The sequence below is a fragment of the Python bivittatus genome, unplaced genomic scaffold (assembly GCF_059951505.1).
Source record: "Python bivittatus isolate LINGU-HERP-01145 unplaced genomic scaffold, Pbiv_v1 ctg000660_np1212, whole genome shotgun sequence".
NCBI lineage: Eukaryota > Metazoa > Chordata > Lepidosauria > Squamata > Pythonidae > Python > Python bivittatus.
The window spans coordinates 454,742-475,414 of NW_028277092.1; the positions used below are offsets into that span (position 1 = coordinate 454,742).

Below are 20,673 nucleotides of genomic sequence, written 5' to 3' on the forward strand. Positions count from 1 at the left end.
TGCCCCTCAGGTTCCCCTGGCGCAGCCCCGGTGAGAGGGAGGGAGGGAGGAAGCGCAGGGGGAAAGCCCAGCTGCGGCTGGCAGGCGGGCCCTCCCCTCCGAAAGGCTGCCGCCAGTCGGCTCCCCGGGCAGCCGGCTCCCCCTGCAGCTGAGACAGCAGCAGCCCACGTGGAGGGCGGGGAGGCCTGGGCCGAGGCGGGCTGAGCTGGCCCACGGCCCCCCGGCAGCCCACCCCGGCCCAGCCTTCGGGAGTCCAGGATGCGCAAGCCGCTGCTTCGGAAACCCTTCTGCAGAGGATGCCGTTCAGGAGAAAGGCCGGGGGATCCCTGCCTCTCCAGAGCAGAAGGCAGGGGAAAATGGACCGAAGGCACAGGGAGCAGCAGGAAGGATTCAGGACCAGAAAACCCCCAGCAGGAAAACTTCCCTTTGCTTCTGGGTTATGGCATCATAAGGGGGCATCTACCGTGTATGGTCAAAAAAGTCAAAATGGCAGCCGTGAAGCTCTGCTTCAATGCGCTTACAAAATCAGGCGCACGTTGTGGCCACTATCTTGACTTTCTTGACCGTACCCTGCGGACAATGTGAGAATCCAACTGTGGTTCAACAGACCATGGCCTGTGCTGATATGTAAGCCCAGGCTCAGGAAACCGACGGGGCAGCGGGGTGCGCTGGGGTCTGCCGGCTTGCCCGCGAGCGCGCAGCCGGCCTGCGGGCCGCGTCCTCGGAGGAGGGGCTTCTGGCCGGGCGGGGAGCCCTCCGACTGAGCCACCCCGGCAGCGCCGCCGAAGAAACCGCCGGGCCGGCCGGCCCCGGCTCCCCACCTGAGCGGCCCACGCCCTCCTTCCGGCCCGCCTCGCCTCGCCTCGCCTCCGCCTCGCTTCGCCCACCGCCCAGCGGGGCTCCCGCCGGGTTGACGACAATTCCCAGCATTCCCAGCCAGAAGGGCCGCAGTCCGGCACGTCCGGAGGGAAAGGGTCCCGGCGGAGCGGCGGCGGAGGCGGGGAAGAGCCTTCTCCAGCCCCGCGCCGCCCCTCCAGCTCTGCGGGCTGCCCCTCGCGCTCCTGGGTCGACGGCCGGGGGGGGGGGGCAGCCACGGTCCACACCGCCCGGAGGGCGCCCGGTTGGGTAACGTTTCGCGGGGGGCGGAGCCAGCGCCAGCGAGCCCGCCCACCCTCTTCCCGAGGGTATTTGAGCCGCTTCCAGAGGCCGGGAGTGACTCAGACGCGCCAGCTGTCAGTCGGAGAGCGAGGAAGGCGCCGCCCGCCGCAGCCCAGCCCAGCCCAGCCGCCCGTCCGTCCGTCCGTCCGCCGTCCCGCGCAGGGCCCGACCGACGCCATGGAGACCCCCGGCCAGAAGCGCAGCACCCGCAGCGGGGCCACCTCGACGCCCCTCTCGCCCGCCCGCATCACCCGCCTGCAGGAGAAGGAGGACCTGCAGGAGCTGAACGACCGGCTGGCCGTCTACATCGACAAGGTGCGCTCGCTGGAATCGGAGAACGCCGGGCTGCGGCTGCGCATCACCGAGTCCGAGGAGGAGGTCAGCCGCGAGGTGACCGGCATCAAGGCGGCCTACGAGGCCGAGCTGGCCGACGCCCGCAAGACGCTCGACTCGGTGGCCAAGGAGCGCGCGCGCCTTCAGCTGGAGCTGAGCAAAGTCCGCGAGGAGTTCAAGGAGCTCAAGGCCAGGTGAGCCGCCGGGCCGGGCCGGGCCGGGCCGGGCCCGCCGCCCCGGAGCCGCCCTCTCCCGCCGGCGCCTCCCCGCCCCGCTCCGCCCCTCCGCTCCGCTCCCCTCCCCACCCGCAGCTGTCAGACGCGGATCCGGTGGAGCCGGCCAGCCTGTCCGAGCCTCCCCCGCGGAGCGCCGCCTCGGCCAGCTCCGGATTCGCCGGGCCCGCGCTCGCTCCGTCGCCCCTGCCTTGGCTGCCTGCCCCCTCGCTTGCCCGGCTTCCATCTTGCGGGGCTGGGCGGCCGTAAAATGGCAGCCGGCTGTCCGGCAGCCGCTCTGGGCTTCGCGGCTCGCGGCTGGACGCCAGCATCAGCCGGCGCGGAGGTCGCTACCTTGCCGAGGAAGGCCGCCCCGCGCAGGGGCCGCTCGCGGCGCGGTGCGGCGCCGCGCCGCGCCGCCCTGCCCGCTCGTGGGCATCGCTCGGCCTTTGCGAGGTTTCGGGCCGAGTTCGGCACCGGCTGGTGGGCTGAGCCTCGGGCACGGTCAGAACAGGCCCGCAGCGGACCCGCTCCCTTCCGCGCTGCCGTCGCTGGCAGCTTGACTCCCGCGTGCCTGGGGAAAGCGCCTGACCCCCGTTTGCAGAGGGCGCCCCAGAGCGGGCTGAAGCCGCCCTGCCTCTTGCCTCCGAACTTCTTGCTTGCTGGTTCCGTGTTTGTTCAAATCTTTCTTTAGGGCGTGGCGGTGAACTTGTATGACTTCTACCCCATCCAGCCCAAATTTCTGCAAATAACGCACTTTGGGCAAGTTGCACCACACCCACTAAGTGGCTGTATGTTGCCTGCATTTTTGTGGTAGGGAAGAGGGGGAGGAATCCCCCCCCCTCCAGTTCTTTGGGCACAAAGCAGTGAATCACAGGGAGCCGGGTAAGAGGGACACGTGCTAAATCAGGGTTTTTCAAACTGTTCTGCAGAACCCTTGCGTCCCGCGAGAAGTCGATGGGGATCCGTGAGGGATCAAAGGAAAGAAAAAGGTTCCCCCCAAGTAGCCGGTTTCTGTCACAACAGCGTTGCCTCTTGATCAGGGTTCCGGGATTTTATTTTACAACTAACGGATTCTGTGGCCTGAAAAAGTTTGAAAAGCCCTGCTGTAACTATTGGCATGGTGGAAAAGATGTAGGAATGTGTGTGGTGGACGGACCCCCTTTCTCACTGCTTGTGGTATTTGAAGAAGGATATTGTGTTTTGGAGGACTGACTTTTACTCTTTGGCCACGAGGACTAGAAACTTTCAAACCTTAGATTCAGGAAGTCTTGCACACTTGCCTAGAGTGCCTTCTGCTCCTGAAACTCCAAGAGGTGCCAGGCCCCTATAATGGCAGAGGTGCAGCTGGCGAAAAGTCCATGCCAGCTGCCTCTGTACGGACCATCCCAGACTCTCGGTTGTGGCCTTCTTTTTCTCAGTGAGAGGAGGGAACAGAGTCTCATCTTGGGTAAGGGAAACCTGCGTGTTCCAAGGCGACAAGTGTGCCTCTTAATGCCAGTGTTGGGGGGAAGAGCTGCTGCCTTTGCGCCCTCTTCATCTTCTCTGGGGGGCACCGTGGACATCCATCCATACCACTGTGGTATCCTTGAAGAAGACAGCCCCCAAGACCCTCCATGGCTGCATCTCATAATCCAGCAACCCCCCCCCCCCATGCAGCATTTAAAAGGGAGTTCTGGGGGTGGGTGTTTCATGCTGTGTCCCCTGATCACTCTCTGAATAATGTCGTGCTTCTCACAGGATCAGCAACGTGCGTGGTCTTGTTTAGAGCACAGGACCCTCTGGTTCGGGTTCCCTGACGGGGTCTGTTGCTTTACAGTGACTGATCTACCCCAGTGTGGGCCAGGAGAATGGAGCTAACTAACCCAAAACTGCTGTGTAGAACACAAAGCCCCAAAAAACTTGGAACATCGTGTCGAGCGCATGTGCATAAGATATAAAATTAGACCTGAGTTTAGGCAAGGTTATAACATGCCTGACCTTAAACAACCTCATGAGCAGTGAGTTGTTTTGGAATTCCCACTTTCCAGACTGATTCTCTGGGAGGTTTTGCAGCTAGAACCCTGATCTGTTTACTCACAAGTAAGCTCTGATTGTCTGAGTGCAGTTTACTCCTGAGTGCTGTGTATTTACCCAAGCTAACCCGGCTTCTGTCTATAAGAAGGAATGATAATATTAGCCTAGCTTGTAAAGGCTCCTGAAAAATGGGCTTGAAGGTCCTGCAAATAAATCCACCCAAGATTCAGCTTTCCTGTTTCTACTCCATCTTGCCAGTATGCTTTTATGAAGCTCGGCCCCAGGTAGCTGGATCTCTCTGATGCTTGTTGTACTAGGCGTAGCTGTGTTCATTCCGCATCTGTAATTAGTCATTCTGCAACATTATAGGTGTGCCAGCAAGTCAGTCCCTTTCCCCCCTCCCTCAGTCCCTGGCTGGGTGATGAAACATTAGCTTTGGTATGCTTCCTCCAAGGCTGAGTGTGCTTCAGGCTCTGGTTGGAGAACACTTGCGGACTCACTCGGCTGGCTAGACTGCGAGGCCCGGTGAAGCCCTTTTCTGTCTGTCAGTGGGGGTGGACAGCGCGCGTTCTCGTGGCCAGCCGTGCTTTGAGGAAAGTGTGTCTCGTAACTTTCTGTTGGGGGAGATGACTCTGGCTTTTATGCACCCAGCTCTGCCACCTCGGTGAGCGGTGGAAAAAGTATTTGGGGAAAAAGTCACGTCCAGTATCGGAGGTCTGCTTCCTCGGCCATTGTGGTTCCGTGGCGGCCAGGAAAGACATGCGCTTTGCAGGACAGGCGAGGTCGTGGCTTTCACAAGAGCATGTTTGTGCTGTAAACAAACCCAGCACGGGTCTCCTCCTCCCCACCCCAACAGGATGGGTACTGTTTCTGGTTACTGGGCTAGTTACATTTGTTTCTTGACTTACAGAGTTACTCTGATGAGTGGAATCAAATAAATAATGAATGAAGACTGCTGGTCTGCTGTCAGGCAACCCTCAGCCCCAGGCAGATGTAAAAGTGCTTGAGTCCGGCAGCCCCTTTTCAGAGGAACACATTTTATTCAAAGGCACTATGCTTTTTGGTGAGCTGCGGCTCGCTTCGTCGGACGTGGAAAAGCTTGTACCTCTTAATCTAATTTGTTAGTCTGAAAAGGTGCAGCCGGACTCCTCCTGACTTTTGGTTATTGCACAGCTCTCCTCCTACAAAATATTTGCATGTGAGTCAGCGAGCGCAGTAGTAACTCATTGACTTCGACTGTGCATAGACATTCTGGGGAAACTGCGTGGGGGGGAAGCTGGGCCGGATCTCTGGGCAGAAACCAAACCTTACCCAAGGCTTTGGGGCTGCTTGGTGAATAGGAAAGCAAATGGTGAAGTCTTTCCCACTTGGTGGTCCCCTTCTCTCCCTTTTGGTCATCGTGGAGCTGCCGGAGGTCCCAAAAATTTGGCCCAGAGCTGCATCAGGGTGTCCACCTTGATAAGACTCCGTGATCCTTCCCGGCTTCCCCGTGACATTCCTTGGGGACCATTAATCTTGCAACCTCAAGGCGTTTATCTCAGTTCCCCAGGCTTGGTCGGGAGACCTGCGAAGTGGTTATCTGGGTGGAGCGCTTGGCTTCCTTCTCCTGTTCTTTGTACAACCCTCTTTTATTCAAAAGTCAACAAATGCCAAAGTCGGGAGAGAGACGGCTGCTCGGATGCGATCCTGGGAAACCAGCAGGCTTGGCTGAGGCCTGAGCATCTGCCTTGTTTCTGATCCTTGGTCTTCTACTTCTAGGGCTTCCCAGTTTGCTTTCGTGACCCATGGAGGTTAGGAGGAGCTTCCTTTCCTTTTACGAAGGGAGATGGAGCTGGTCTTTGCAGGAACATGCAATGCTGGGAGGAGCCCTCCCTGCCAATTTGGCTGGCGTGGATTTTCTCCATCGTCTGGAACAGTCGCCCAAGTTAGGCTATACATCAGTGTTTTGGAACCTTGGCCACTGTGAGATTATTATTTTATTTTATTATTATTTATTTGACTTGTCCCCGCCCATCTCCCCACAACGGGGGACTCTGGGCGGCTTACAACAAACTGAAATCAGAAATACAATTAAAAGTTATAAAAACCAGACATTACAAAAATAATGCTGGCTGGGGAATTCTGGGAGTTGAAGTCCACCCATCTCACAGTGGCCAAGGTTCCAAAACACTGGTTATAAATGCAACTCTGCTATGAGAAATCTGAAGCCCAAGTTCTTGATTGTTATTCCATGACAATTTGGGAAAAAGCTAGCCTTTCCCTTTGCAGTTGGGCCTCTCTCCCCACCTCTGATGCAGGTTCCCCCAGCTCCCTGCCATTTGCCCTTGCTTCAACCGGTCCATGCAGCAGTTAAACCCCTCTGTCGCCCATCAAGTGGCTGCACCCTCGCTGAGCACTGAGCTTCAATGTTTGGTGTGCGAGTTTCTTCAGCAGCAGCTCTGGGAGGTGGCAGCGGCAGGCTGAGGCTCTGGGGAGGAGCTCAGGAGGAAGGTTTCTCCCGTTTTATCTTTGCAAGCCATTTGCGGCTGGGCACTCTGGTTTGCCTCCGCTATGTCATGTGCCCTACGTGCCTGCAGATGGTGGAAAGGCGGTGGGTGCGGCTCCCGGCAGGAGCTTGGAGGGCAAAAGTGGGGCTCCGGCGGTGACGAGAGCCCCATATGCTGAGCAGGGCTGCAGGAACCATTCTCCAAGCCCGGGGACTTGGCATTCCTCAGTGAGGAGGAGAGGACTTGCTTTGCTTCGGCCCAGAAATAGTCGTCCTAAGCTTACGGGTTGCTCCTCCTCCGAGGAAGTTCCGAGCTTGCATCGATGGCTGTAACTGTCGGCTTCGTTCTCGAGTCCCTTCCAGAATGCCTCCTAGCCCAGTGCCCTGTTTCTGGGGGTCGGTCGGAAGGGGCTTCCAGAAGCCGTCAGCCGGGCAGGAGGGAGCCCCGTTCAGCTATTAGGAGTCAAGCGGGACTTGGGTGTTGTGTTTTTGGGATGTTTCAGGTGTTCAGCAGCCCTTCGTTTTCACAGTGCGATCCAAGCCCTTTGTCCTTCAACCATCCGGTGAGGTCCTTCAGAAGGTGCCATCCCTTCTGCGGCTCCCCGCTTCTTTCCCTTTGGGGCAGTCTAGGAAAATTTCTGAAATTGCCGCTTGGCCCTCCCTTCGTGCCAGCCTCGCCAAGGCCGATGCTGCAACCCGAGAGGTGGCGCAGCCAGGGAGCCCTGGGTGGCCCCCTTGGCAGAGGGGCTCCCTGCCTCATCCATGTTGGAGGGGAGGGCCTTCCCCTCAGCCCCAGCTGCCCTCAAATGGACCAATGGCAGCGGAGGGCTGCCCCGATTGGCTGTCCCCCGGGCAACGAGCCGTTGGTTTGGATTTGAAGGCAGAGGAAGCGCCAGGGAGGCCGCCTCTGACTCACGGCTGCAGAAGCAATTTTTCCTAACGGCTGCGATTCCTGGGCGGCTGGTCTTTCCAAGCCTGTGCAGCTGCCAAGTGGGAAGGAGCAGGGCTGAGGCTGGCACAAGATCGGCCACTTGGAGGACGGGCCACGAAGGGGCCCCCGGGGCTGGCGGCTCCTGGTGGTGCTGCACTGCTTGGGCCGGGAAATGCTCTCCCGGAGGCCCTGTTATTTTAGCTCTTCTTCCCCAAGGGATCCCGGCCTTCCAGGGTGTAATTTGCTTCAGTACAAAGCAAGATCCTGTGGTTTTCCACGATGGGGTCCCAGGAGAATCCAGGGCGAGCGAGGTTCCTTTGCCTCTCTGTTACGGCCGCACGCCCTCCTTAGCATTTCACGGAAGGACACCTTGGCGCGCTGGCCACAGAACCTCCTCGTGCCATCCCTGTCTACCTTCCCACAAGGCAGCAGCTGCAGCAGCAGGCCCCTCTCCTGCTCTGGCCCCGGAAGCTCAGGCTGTGGCCGCAAACGTTTCCTTCAGACTTCGTGAGCTTTTGCCCTTGGGACGGGGCTGGTTTTCGTGCTGCTGCTCCTTGCCGAAAACCGTGTGAAACGGATGCGGAAGTGGGCCTTGCCTTCTGAGGAGAAAAGCACCAGCACTGATACGTCCTCGGCTGCCGAGGCACGCTCACCTTTTAAGGACGCACCTGGAATCACGCAGGTGCAAAGCAGCTGAGGTGGGATTGAGGCAGGGCATGGGGGGGACAGGCAGCCTCCCCCACAAGTCCCCGGCTCCCTGTCTCCGGCACGGCCGCTTGCTTCCTCCTGCGGCTGCCGCTTTGATGATAACGCTTTGATGATAACGCTTTGATGATAACGCTTTTATGTATATTTCCTTGGACTCAAGGCAGCTTGCAATCAAACAAATGCATACCTTCACAAAATACACAGGGAAATACAGGAAGCAGGAGGCCACTAGCCAGCTAGCTATGAGGCAGCCTGGCACCCTTAGTGGAAATGTCCTGTGGAACCACCAGCCTTAAGAGCCTTCCTGCAGTCTAGGGGGTTTTGCTGCTTGGGAAGCAGGGGGCCCAGAGTGTGGGGGCATCCCCTGGAGGGAACACAATCAGGCCCCCAACCCCTTCCTCTCACGCAGGGTGGGGAGCCTCAGCAAGCTCTCCCAGCAAGCTTACGGAAGTCTGGCCAAACCTTCGGGAGTGATGGTCCCCTTGGTACCCAGGAACGGGCTGGGAGACTCGAAGGTGATCCCCCACCTTGGAATTGGACCCAGAGGCAAATCGGCGACCAGGGCGGCCGCTGCAGCTTCGGGCTTCGTGACATGTTGAAAGGAAACGAGCCGTGCTCCCTGGGGATCAGCTGTGCTGAAACATAAGTGTAATATGTAGCGCGCCCCAAAAGCATTCAGCGGGAAGTTGGAGCAACTCTGAGTAGATGACAGGAAAAGCATTTCCTTGCTTGGTTTGGGTGGGCCCTTTAATTGACTCCTCCTGCCGTTTCTCCTTGGATGCCAAATCACAACTGGGAACGGCTAATTCTTTGCCAGCATTCTGCTGGCAGCAGGTCTCAACAAGAGAGGAGGAGGTGGGTTTTGTTTGTGCCCCCCCAGCATGCTCGTTTTAGGGGGAAACTTCTCTCAAGGATGGCAGTATCTGCTAGTGGGGTTTGCCCTTTAATGGCCTTTAATTTGGCCCACGTATATGTCTTTAATTCCTTAGCTCCAGGGCGTTCATCGTAGTTCAGCTACGATCTTCCCCATCAGGTCCAGCTCTGCGTGGTCCTTCGGTGCTTCTAAAAAAAAATCCACCCCTTGTTTCATTACAATTCTTCTCTTCCTTATCGGTCTTCCTTTTTCCTACATTGCTGTCCAGGAAGTTTTTCAGGCCTGGGAGACTAAGTGAGGGTGTGTGCGTACAAGCAGCGGCACACGCAACAGTGTAAGCTTCTCAAAACAAAGTTTTCCCACGTGGCTCGCAAAGCATGTTAGAAGGGCTATTCAAAACAGACTAAAAGGAGCTGTTAAAATTAAGGAAGACATGAGCCGTGACAAACAGTAGGGCCTTGGATTGGATTCAGAAGAGGTCGTTGGAACAGCGTGCGGGACAGCAGACGTAACAGTTGTCTGCAGCAGTTGTGGTGCTTTTCAGGGCAGGGTAGCACCCACAGCGGCTGCGTGGTCCCGGCAACAGGTGCGGTCGCTTTAACGAGTTGCAGGCAGGGTTGTGGTTCTGCTCCTGCGCCTCTTCTGAGCCCAGCCTGAAGCTCTGCACAAGCCTAACAGAAGCACCTTTCCTGAGCTGGGCCCTGCGGACGGGGCGAGATCTGGGTGCCCTGCGTTTTGGGCAGGGGGACTGGACCTCCAGCCCGGGCAGCGTTTCTCCTGTTGACCCAGGGGGTTCTTGCTCGTGGGGTTGGTGTTTGCGCTGGGGTGGGGGTGAGGGGGAGGACTGGGAAGCAGTTCCCTTCCGGGGACAGGGCCTTCTCCTCGGCTCCTCTCCCACCCCGCTTTGGGCCCAGGAGGACGGGCTGCTTCCTGTCCCCTCCTGGAACGATCCTCTCCTTTCTGCAAGCTGCCTTCCCTTCCAGTTACACTGGGCTTAAGAAAGAGACCGGGCGGCCCTCCTCTCCCTTCGCAGCCCGGTCTGGCGAGTTGCTTCTGAATTATGGGGTTAGGGTTAAGTTCAACCTCGCGGTTCCTCCTTGGCTCCCCAGCTTCAGCCTTAACGAAGAAAAACGGGCTCGGCCGCCCTCCTGCTGCCCTTTGTCTAGTGCCTGGGTTTCTGAGGGTGGATGTGGGGAGAGGGGCCCGAGGGACAGACCCAGCTCCCGGACGATGCTGGGTGGGAGACGGAGGAACAAGGGAGAGGAAGGGAGGTTCCACTCCTAAGCAAGTTAAGTTGGTTGTCAGCGTCTGGGTTCACACGATACATAAACCCTACACCTGGGCTAGTGTAGCACAGCGGCTTTCTTCGCAGAGCACGATTTGCCTGACCCAGCCAGCCACAGCATTTTTGCTCTTCTTACCCAGAGCTTTTTCATCGGGGCGGGAATTCCCAGAAGACGCTCCACCACCCTGATGGCTGCACACGGAGCAGGGGAGGAACCTGCTTCTGACTTCCAGAAACAAGCTGCCTTCTCTGGACTTCGATCAGCCTGTGCAAAGCCACCGGATGTGGGCGGGGTGGGGGGGATTTTCAGCGCTGCTGCTGAGCTTGGAAGAGGCTCTTCGGGCAGAGTGGGTGGTTCTGATGGTGGTTCTGTTCACGCTGCCTGTCTGGGCAGATGAGCAACCCTCGCCCGTCTTCAGTGCCCAGAGCCCCAAGCAGAGGGCAGGCCAGCTTTCAGGGGAATTGGGGGCACTGGCTGGAGACAGGAGGCCACTTTTGAGCAACAGCAATGCTGCACGGCAGTGGGGTTCAGGGCATGCTCCCCAGGCTTGGAATTAAGGAGGGAGCGGGAAGGGCAGATCAGAGGGGGTGCTGGGGATCGGGGCAGCCTGGAAGGACGGTCTCCTTGCACTGCAGTGGCCTGGACTGGTCGGAGGCCGTTGGAGGGGACGGCCTGCCCGCTGGCTGCACAAGGGAGCCTTGGTGAGGCTGGGAGGGAGGACTCGGACACGCACCGTCACGCCCTTCCTGTGGTGCTGACGGAGGGACTCAGGGTCAGCTTCTGCTTGCGGGGGCCTCCTCCCCAGCTGGTGCCTGTCTGCAGCTCCCAAAGTTCTGGCTTGGGGGGAAATCCAGCTTGTTTTTGCTGCCCGGTTCTGGATCTCCTCGGGTTTGGTGACCGTCTGCGGCCGAAACAGATTTTTCAAGCGCTGCTGGAAGCTTGGGGGAATTGCACCGAGACGGGGATCCGATCAGTGTATGGACAGTGCAAATGAGCGTGCAAGAGGGATGTTTCTTCTTGCTAAAGAGTTGCAGGCCGTGCCTTATAAACATGCACAAATGCTGTAGGAGGACAGGTGGAGTTTTTCTGACGGACACATTTTATTAAAAGGCACGAGCTTCTGTGAGGTGCAGTTTTTTCCTCCAACGAGGCCCCAGATTCCTTCCCCCTCCTCAATCGACGTGTGGGGCGAAGAGTCCAGCTCGCGTTCCTCAGCGCTGTGCGGCCTTCCTATCCGCGGCCTCAGCCCGAGAGCCAGCCCTGCTCTGCTTGCCGGCTTCCGTCTCCCGGGCTCCACTCGGGATGCGAGGGGGAGGCCGTGTGCATGAGAGAGACGTTCAACCTGTGCCTGTGGGCAGGACCTTGCGGGGGGGGGGTCACTCCTCCGTCGTGGGCATCTGATCAACAGGATGTGAGTCAAAGGAGCAAATGGCTGGAGGAAAGGGCACTTGCTGCCTCCTTGCAGCAGCAGCCTCTGGCTTGGGGGCTTGGGGGTAAAGAAATGGGTGGCCTGAGCCCCAGCAGGTATGGGGCAAGAGGCCGATACCAGGGATGTGGGCTACCCGGCAGAGGCAGGATGAGATCCCTTGTGCCCACCTTTGCCAGGGACGTCTGGAAACCTGGTCCCTGCCACTTGCAGTCCTCAGTCTTGAGCAAGGTGGCATCTGTTTGTGCCAGGGGGACATGGTGCAGACGCCCTGCGCTCCCTAGTTCCTTGGAGCCCCAAAGCCGTGGAAGGTCTCCATGGCGTTTACGAGTGGAAGGGGGATATCTGTCCCCTGAGTAACTGCTGGCCTGGGTAAGCGGGTGGCCTGTTTCCGGGATGGACCTGCCCGAATTTTGGGGGTGAGGAGGCAACCTTACCAGGATCCCATGGCTGGCAGCGTGGCCCTTATCTAGCATAACCCTCTTTCAGAAACCTGGCATTTGGCTTCACATTTGTTTCTTTTTTTTCCTCCGTGGAAGAAAACCTGGATGAAATGTTCTGAACAAGGAGCAGATTATAAATAGGTTAATCTGAAATTAGGAGGACCCCCATCCCAAAGGCCCTTCTCCAGCCCACTTTCCGTAGCCTCATCCCCCCCCTTTCTTTTTTAAATTATCCTTGCCCACGATGTTGACATTTTTTCCCTGCAGCCCCCTCCCTTCCTGGGGGGGAGGTCAGTTTAAAGCACCAGGCTGTGGGGCAGCCGCCCACCTGTCGGCACAACTGGTCCCTCTCCTCCACGTCTTCAGGGGCTGCATTGTCTGGGTGGGAGCAACTGGCGCTTTGCACCCTCCTCCTTTCTGTCCTTTGCTGGAGACTGAGATTGGGAGGAAACGTGAAACCAAGTCCAGCTCTGAAATTAACCTCCCATCCCGGTTTGGTTCTTCAGTTGGTTGCTGCAGGGCTCGTGCTAAATGGGGGGCAGAAGAGGGCCACCTGTTCTTGTCCTGGGAGGAGAGATTTGGGGATGGTTGTTGGGGGTTGCCAGGGTCCATCTGGGGTGGTCCCCTGAAAACCAGAGCAGAACTGCAAGATTCCTAGAACCTGGGGTTGGAAGGGACCTCGAGGTCTTCTAGTCCAGCTCCTCGCCCTGGGCAAGAATCCTCATAACCATCTCAGACAAGCGGTTGCCCGGTCTTTTCTTGAAAACCTCCAGCGATGGAGCACCCACAGCTCTGGGAGGCAAGAAGCTTTTTGCAGGTCGGGGTGGGGGGCAGCCAGCCTCCCGTCTCTCTGGCTGAACTCTGTGCTGAGAGGTGTGGAGCGATTGATCTGATCTGCCCAGTCAACCAGATCGCTGGGAAGCTTCTGCTAACACACTCCTCTAAATTCGAGGCTTATTAAACAATATAAGGGCTAAAATGGAAAGCCAATGGGGGTGGAGCAATCGCATGTAAATTTCATGCTATTACGCCTTTCAAGCAGTGTTGCATGTATTTTTTGTAATAAGTAGAAAAAGAGTAAACGGATTTTACAGCTAAGGTTGTGAAAAAGAATTAAAAACTCGATCAAATTATTTTCTGTGGAAATAATCCAAATGTGCCAAGGGCAGAGTTTTTTCTGCAGATTTGACTTAGCATTGCCAAGCTTCTTTACCACGGAGAAGGAATACATTTCCTGCTCACTGGCTGCTGGAGTGTTTTTGCTTCTTAGAGAATCAGATTTTTCCACAGCTCTGAAAAAAGGCAGGTCGGCAACTGGAAGTCAGTCCTTAAGAGCTACCCTGGAGCAGTCAGTGAGCAGGGCGTGAAAGCGCCCTGGAGCTGCTGGAGCTGAAAATGGTCTCTTCTGCGCAGCCCCATTAGGCCCCTCGGCTGGCCTCGGTTGCTTCAAAATCAGGCTTCGCTTTTTAAGTCTCAGCAGCTTTTTCCTGCTGGAGGTGCTGCAGCGCCCAGCACAGGGCGGAAGGTTCCTGCAGTCTGCCAGGAGGGGAATAATGGCGGCTGAGAGTGATGGGGATGGCTGTCCGAGGGAGGCATTTATTGATGAAGCGCTTGCCATCGGGGTGCACCAGTAGCTTGTCCTTGTCACAGAGACTTGCCTCTTGGCTAGGATGTGATCCCTGCTTACATCCAAAGCTTTGGGACCCGGAGGTTTTGCAAGAATATGCCTTAGCAGGTCTGCCCCCTTCTGTCTTTGCAGCCATGCCTGGCTTCCTTCAGCCTGGTACAAGTCGGGTGCCAGGCTGGAATGCGAGCTGATAGGAGCGCAGGGCAAGGCAGGGAGGGTTTCTTTTAGCAGAAGGTCCTGGTGACTGGGCCCCCCCACCCCAGGTGTTCTGCAGCTCTGCTGCTTGCCAGGCTGGGGTTTTGGTCTGACACTTTCAAAAGTTGGATCTCGGGGTTGATCCTCCAAAGAGACTTTGTCCAGCAAGAGAATGAAACGGAGTGGCTTAATTGTTGCGTTTTTCCCATACTTCTGATTTCAGCTCCTTAACCTCTTTATCCAGCAGCCGGAATGCATCTCGCTGTTCTCAGCGAAATCCATTTTGCTGGTGGAGGGATAGGGGAAGGTGCTGCTGTGTCTCGAACCTCTGGCTGTTCCCCCTGCGGCTGGTTTAGCTCCTGGGCCGAACCGTTGTGGCCGGAGGCTTTTCTGAAAGGTCATCCCTGTTCAAGGTTCAGAGTCAGGTTGCCTGGGCAGATCGGACACTTTGTCCCCCAACCCACGCTAGGGCTGGGTTCGTACAACAAGCTAAACCTGAGTTAGCAGCATGTTGGTCTTTTTTACGTGCTGCACGGGATGGCCTAGTTCAGTGTTGTCCAAACTTGGCCACTTTAAGATGAGTGGACTTCAACTCCCAGAATTGCTGGCTGGGGAATTCTGGGAGTTGAAGTCCACTCATCTTAAAGTGGCCAAGTTTGGACAATACTGGCCTAGTTGATAGAACTTGCTAAGAGCATGGCTGGGTTACGACAGGATCCTAGACCGCCTTGATTCTTCTTCACCCTAGCCTCCCAGGCTGCGCAGATATTGGGAGTTACTAGGAGGGGAAATATTTTTGTGCTTTACGGAGGTTGTGCAAAGCACGTGGATGAGGCGTGTTGGCCTCATCTAAGTGTTAAACAGCCTTTGGAGGGCCTGTGTGAGCCTGTTCAGGCAACCCTCCACCACCCCCGGCGTGCGCAGACAGCCAGGCATAGCTTTTGATCTAGCCGAGGGGGGTTGGCAAAGGACGCAGCTGCTGGGATGCGTGGAGAAGGGTGCTTGCTGGTGCTGGTGCATTTGGGAAACTTTTTCCAGGGGCTTTGCGCCTTCTGATAGGTAGTCCTCAATTTAAGAACAATTTCTCTTCCCAAGGTCTGTCCTGAAGTCAATTTGCATGTAAGCTGGAACAGTATTATTGTATAATACTGTATAAGTAGCATTGTGTAATGAGCTCAAACCATTGTGTATTTAGCTCAAATTATTGTGTCTTTAACTTGAATTTTGCTACAGCGGGCTCAGTTCTTAACCCAGGGACTCTCTGTAATTAACCTCTTGCTCTTTCAAGTTTGAGAGAAGAATCAAGAGATTGGCCACGTTCGTTTGTATTGCTGAACAAACTTTTTAGCTTTTTAGATGGGGTGCTTGAGTGTAACCGTCCCCTGCAGACAGACAGTTTTTTAACGGATAATCTGAAGGTTTAATCGATTTTCCTGCTTGAGGTGTGCGTCTAGGAACTCAAAATATCAAAATGGACCGTCCTTCTAAGAACAGCTACGGATTGAAGTGAATCAGGGTGTCCACCTTTTCCTTCAGTACCTAAAGAGTAGCTGCGTTGGGAATGTTGGCGATGGGTTCGCTCATTCCCACTGAATGGATTTGCCCGGCAGGAAGCAGGTGTCTTTGTCGTGAAGAGCTCGCAAGCAACAGGCTCGGAGATGAATGAGGTGAATAGGGGGGAGGAAAGCGCCACCCAGAGACCTCAGAGGCACCCTTTCTGACGCAGAGAGTGAGGCGAGAGCCAGCAGAAGTCTTGCGAAGGGCCAGGATCAAGCGAGAGGCGGCAGCTGCCAGGCCTCCAGAACCCACCCAGCCGGGTCTGTGTTGTCCATCCCTTTGGCACAGGCCAGCACTCGACGTCAGCCCCAGCCAGGAAGAAAACCCTGCTTTGTTTACTGTCTCCAGCAAGAGGTCTGCCCTGAATTCTTGTGCGGTGGCAAGATGCCCACCACGCTTTGGCCCCCTTCCCACCGACCCAGGAGAAGAGGCCCCCGGGGTGTTGCGTCACACTGCGGGGACAGAAGGCTGTGTGGGATCTCCCATGGAAGTGGGAGAGAGAAGGGGAAGGTGACCTTTCTCTCTTGGGAAAGAGCTGGAGTGTTGTAGGAGAACAAGGAATCTGAATCACGTGGCATTTTTGTGGGTCTGCCTTCTTGGAGCCTTTAGAAGTTGGCAGGAGGCTCGGTCCACGCCCAGTTCCCTTGCGAGAGTTTGGTGGCTGAGTCACTGGACTAAAAGTTTTTAAGCTGTCCAGAGGGAACGCTATCTAAAATTACCTTTAGCTTTGGAAATGTACAGTCGAACTGATCCTTCCTCTTTTTGTTTTCTGGCCGCCAAGGGAGTTGCGTGGTTTGTTTAAGCCTGGAAGCGCCTTGAGTGCGTTCATAACATTTTCAGAAAAGGGACGAAAAGTCGTCGTTTGTTTCTTCACCCCAACCTTAGGCAGACCAAGTCTGCAGCCTTGTCCCTCCTCCCCTTTCCCAGCTAAATTCCTCTGACGCAGGTTTTGTGACTTTGGCACCGTGGCAGACTTTTTATTTCTCTCCCCAAACCTGCTTTTTGTAAGATTGGGTAAAGGGGAGATGCTTGCTTTCTGTTTTTGTTTCCTTTTTGGAGATCTAATAGTCACGGTATTCCCCCGAGATATACGTTGGCATCTTTTCTTAGTAATGTTGCTATTTCCCCAACTAAAGAGATGATAAATAAAGCCTGGCTATGTAGCTTTCATGTTACCATTTTCCACAAGGATCCCCTGGACCGAACTCGGGGTCGGTCCAGTCAACCGGCCGAGCAGATGCTTTGTGACTCCCTTCCCAAGATCGAGGCCCTCGGTGCCTGGAATTCAGAGCGGGGCTTCTTCAGAGTAGGAAGGTTCTGTTTTAATGCCTTAACTTTAGAACGTGGCACATTCGGAGGCGCCCGATTGGGAAGCGCGCTCTATAAAGCCGGGTGCCATTTTTCTATGTTGTCTTAATAGTCTTTGAAATACGCATCTGCGTCTTCTGACGACTGGCCGTTGGGCATTCTGGGCAGTGCAGTGTTCCTATTCCTGTTCAGCTGGCAGTCCTGGGCTCCTCCCATCCCCTCCCAGCCTTCAGCGGGCCCACTGCAGCTCCCGCCCCATAGACCGATTGTGCCAGGCCGCTCTTCTCTTCCTCCTGGCTCGGAAGACATTCTCCTGTCTCTGCAGCAAAAACCGAGCTCTTCCTTGGAGAGGACTCTCCCAGTTTTTGTCCAGTGAGCCGAAATGACGAAAGTTCGTTTTTGTTGTGAGCGATCTGTTCAGACAAGGGACCAACAACCCCCTGCTTCTGTCTTGGAGCCAAACGGATTTCAGCCGGGAAGGGTGTCTGTTGCAGAGCTACTCCGAGGGTGGCCGAGAGCAGCTGCCCCTTCTTCCAGCTGAGCGGAGGGTGCCCTGGCACTGAGGAAGACCCGGCCCCAGGGCCCGGGCTGGGCCTTTCCCGACATGGGGGACCCCAGAACCTTCCTGCTGGAGGGGCTGGAGGTTTTTGTGCGCGAGGCAGACTGTGCAATGTCTCCTACGTGGTTCTTCTTTAAGGGCAGAGAGTTTGCTACTGGGTGACCTTGTAAGGCCACCACCCAGGCCTTGAAATGTGGCCAGTGGTGGAACGAAATCTGGCTCGGGGAACAGACGCTGGTGCATTAGACGGCCTGCGCTTAGGAGGAAGACTAAATCAGAAGCCCTGGGTCTGGAGAGGATGTAATTTGAGAAAGGAATATGCCTTCCGTGGTTGATGTATCAGTCAGAGTAGTAGCCTGCCTTTCTCCTCCTCCCTGCGTTGTTGCAACTTGCTAAATCCACACGGAAAACGGTTTTGGGCTCTGGGCTGCACTCTGGGCCACTGAGTCGACAGGAGAGAAAGGGCCCATTTTGGGCAGCTGTCTGCTCCCTGTGATCACAGGGAGAACCTTGCCCGGGAGAAGCAAGGATCCTGGATCCCACCCGGGAAGCAGCTGTGCCCCAGTGGGCTAGAGGGGCAGAGGGCCCTGCCCCCCACTTTGCAAGGGGGGCCACTGTACGCCCTCTTTGGTTGTGGTTGCTGAGTGCCAAGGTTTGAGCCACGGTCCTGAGCTCTGTGCGGGGTGGGGTCTGCCACCACAGCCTCCGTCTTTCCAGCGGCTGAGAGTTGGGCTGGGGGGGCGAAGACTCTGCCTCTCCCCCCACAGAGCTTTCTGCCTTCTCCCGGTTGCTTCAGCCCTCCAGAGCTTCCTATGAGCTGGATCGGAGGCTGCAGCTCCCTGGTTGCGCCTGGGGTCTGCCACCCTTTTGCAGCTACGCTGGCAGCCCTGAGCTTCCCGAGAGAAGTTGCGGGACTTTGTGCTTGGCGTCCTGGAGGCGCTGGGGAGGAGGAGCGTCCGAGGGCCCCTGCGGAGGGATGCCGAGTTCCTTCCTCGGCCGAAAGGCATGCCCGGGCGTCAGCTGCCTGCCAGGCGCTCCTGGGTCTCATTCCAGCAGCGTGGGAGCGAGCGAGCGAGCGGCGTCTGCACCCACCCACAGGGGCAAAGGGTTCCCTTCCTAGAAGCCACCCCAGAAGCCCAGTGCCAAAGGGGGAGGTTCTCACATTCCTGTCAAGTTGTGCCCGGCCCTGCTTTTCTGCTCCCGGGCCCCACTTCGCTCTTTACGGTGGTGCTTAAAAGTTTGAAAACCCTTTTGAATTTTCAACATTTCTGCGTGAATATGACCTGAAACATGGTCTCTTTCCCACACAAGTCCTAAAACTAGCTAAAGAGAACCCAAATGAGTCCAGAACGTGATGCAGTGCTTGTTCATGTATTTACTGAGGAAAATGATCCAAAGCCGCGTCTTGGCTGGGAGTCGCCTTGGGGCGTGAGCAGAGCAGGAGGGTGGCCTGTTCGGGATGGCGACGGGGAGGCAGGGTCAGGCCCCCGTGCCAGCCAAGACACTGTTTATGTTTTGGCTTCTTTTCCTCCTTAATGCAATATGAATATCATGTTTCCTGTGTCTGGTCAGCTGGAAATGGAGTTACAAGCCCAAAGAGGCATTTGCGGATAGAGAGTTTTGATGCTGAGGCTGTGCCCGTAATCCGAAAGCGTTGCGTTTGGGCAGGGCAGTGGGCAACTCAAGTCCCCTTCAGATACCCGGGTTGCCGGTGGGGCCCCCACAAGGCTAATGGAGACCAGGTGTTTTTAAGGGCCTCTTTTTAGTTTACTTACCAGAATTACACCTGCCTGGTCTCCACTAGTCCATTTTTGATTTCCAGCATCGAAGAATCTGATCGCCCCTTGAAGACCAGTACGTTGACATTCGCTTGAATTTTGCATTGGGTGACTGAGATCCACAAAGGCTTATGCAGTGATCAATCTGTTAATCTCTAAAGGGGCATAAGACTTCGCTACCTTTTTGCAGTTAACTTTTGTGACAGAGGAAAATTCTAAACATATTCCAGACATTTCTGCCATTAAAGATTTGAGGCTCTTCAGGTGAACATGAGAACAAAATAAAGAATGATTCCATAAAACTACTAATATTCAACAAATATGTAATTGTATGTTTATATTCTATATGTTTCACGGGCTTTAGAAAAGTATAACTCCTTTTTTTAAAAAGCAGTACTGGAGTTGGCTCACAGAAACCCAGATTTTCCATATTCATTTATGGATTTTCCATACTTATTTATAGGCTAAAGCGAATGCTTGAAGTTGAACTGTTTGCTATCTGCTAATGAGTTTAGTTCAGGCTTATTTCATGCAGTAATGGCTGGGCACAAGGGGTGTGTGTGTGTGTGTGTACATGCTGTGAATCAGTTGAAGAAACACCAACTTGCATTTTACAACTTTGAAATTAGACTGAACCGTTTTATTGTGCACGCACACGTGTGCACATATGTGCACACATAAACCCTGAGCCAAAAACGAGCAAATGACTTATTCCAACCACATGCTTAAACAGCCCCTGTTTCTGTTGGAGGATCTGGGTGGGGCACTCAGTGCCCCAAAAATTATGCTCTTGCCTTCAGGAAGAGCGCTCCCTGAAAATGGAAGCATGCCCATTTTGCTCCAACTTGCAAGGGGTGGCACTGGGCACATTGTCTCAGTGCTTCTTCCTGGCTGTTCAGGAGTGGAACAGCTGAGTCAGAGGATGAGAGGCAGGGGAGCTCCCCTTCCTCTTCCATGGCCAGAGAGCGCCACCGCGTTTCTCCTGCCCATCCTTTTCCTGCTTTCCCCAGAGTGGCCCTGGCTGTTCTCTTCCCTCCCTCCCCCTTGGCCCCCCTTCCAACCCATTCCCATGAATATCTAGTCGCTCTGTTCTTTAGAAGTACTGAGTCGTTATAACAGGGGTTTCTCCCCCCCCCCCCCCCAGCGTTGTTCGGCCACTTCAAATGAAAATTCAGCCCTCTGGATCGTTCACCTGGTGGTGATGGGTGCTCGTGTCCAGGCCAGGCAAGTTGGGGTGGGGGGGTGGAGGAGGAGGGGGGAGAACCCCACTTCCTGGCCTGGAGAGCTGTTCCTTTGCACCCCGCACTGCTGGATAGGAAGAGACTTCTGGCTTACAATAGAGCAGGTGCAACAGCATGAGAGGAGCACAGGGTTGGGAGGAAAACGAGAAAAAGCACGGATCTTCTCTTGTAATCAGTTGGGGTGGATGTGGGAAGGGGGTCCAGGGACGGAGGAGCCAAAGGGCAGGTGACCTCTCTGGCACTGCCTGCAGGTTTCACCCCCACCCCAGCACAGTTGGGGGAACAGCATCTGCAGAGAACTAATAGGCTGAGATTTTTCCCTTCATGGGGTTGTACAGTTGCAGCCATTCTAATCAAAATGCATTATGGGGAGTCCTCGTTTAGTGACCACAGTTAGGACAGGCAACTTAGTCGTTAAGCAAAGCAGTTGCTAAGTGAAACCACAACCGTACTTACAATCTGACTTCAGCTTTCCTGTGCTTGACAGACCTATGAAGGTTGTAAGTGCGAGGAGTGAAAGTTATGAAATGATGAAA

The 20,673-nt window shown here is 55.7% G+C and overlaps 1 protein-coding gene across 1 annotated transcript in view; it reads left to right on the plus strand.

Moving 5' to 3' along the window:
- The first annotated feature begins 1,200 nt into the window (after positions 1–1,200).
- LMNA (lamin A/C) overlaps positions 1,201–20,673 on the plus strand; it is a 37,017-nt gene continuing 17,544 nt past the window's right edge. Inside the window, exon 1 of the mRNA XM_088151160.1 lies at positions 1,201–1,685. Coding sequence (XP_088007286.1) covers positions 1,336–1,685 — 350 coding nt within the window. The 5' untranslated portion in view covers positions 1,201–1,335. The remainder of the gene's footprint in view (positions 1,686–20,673) is intronic.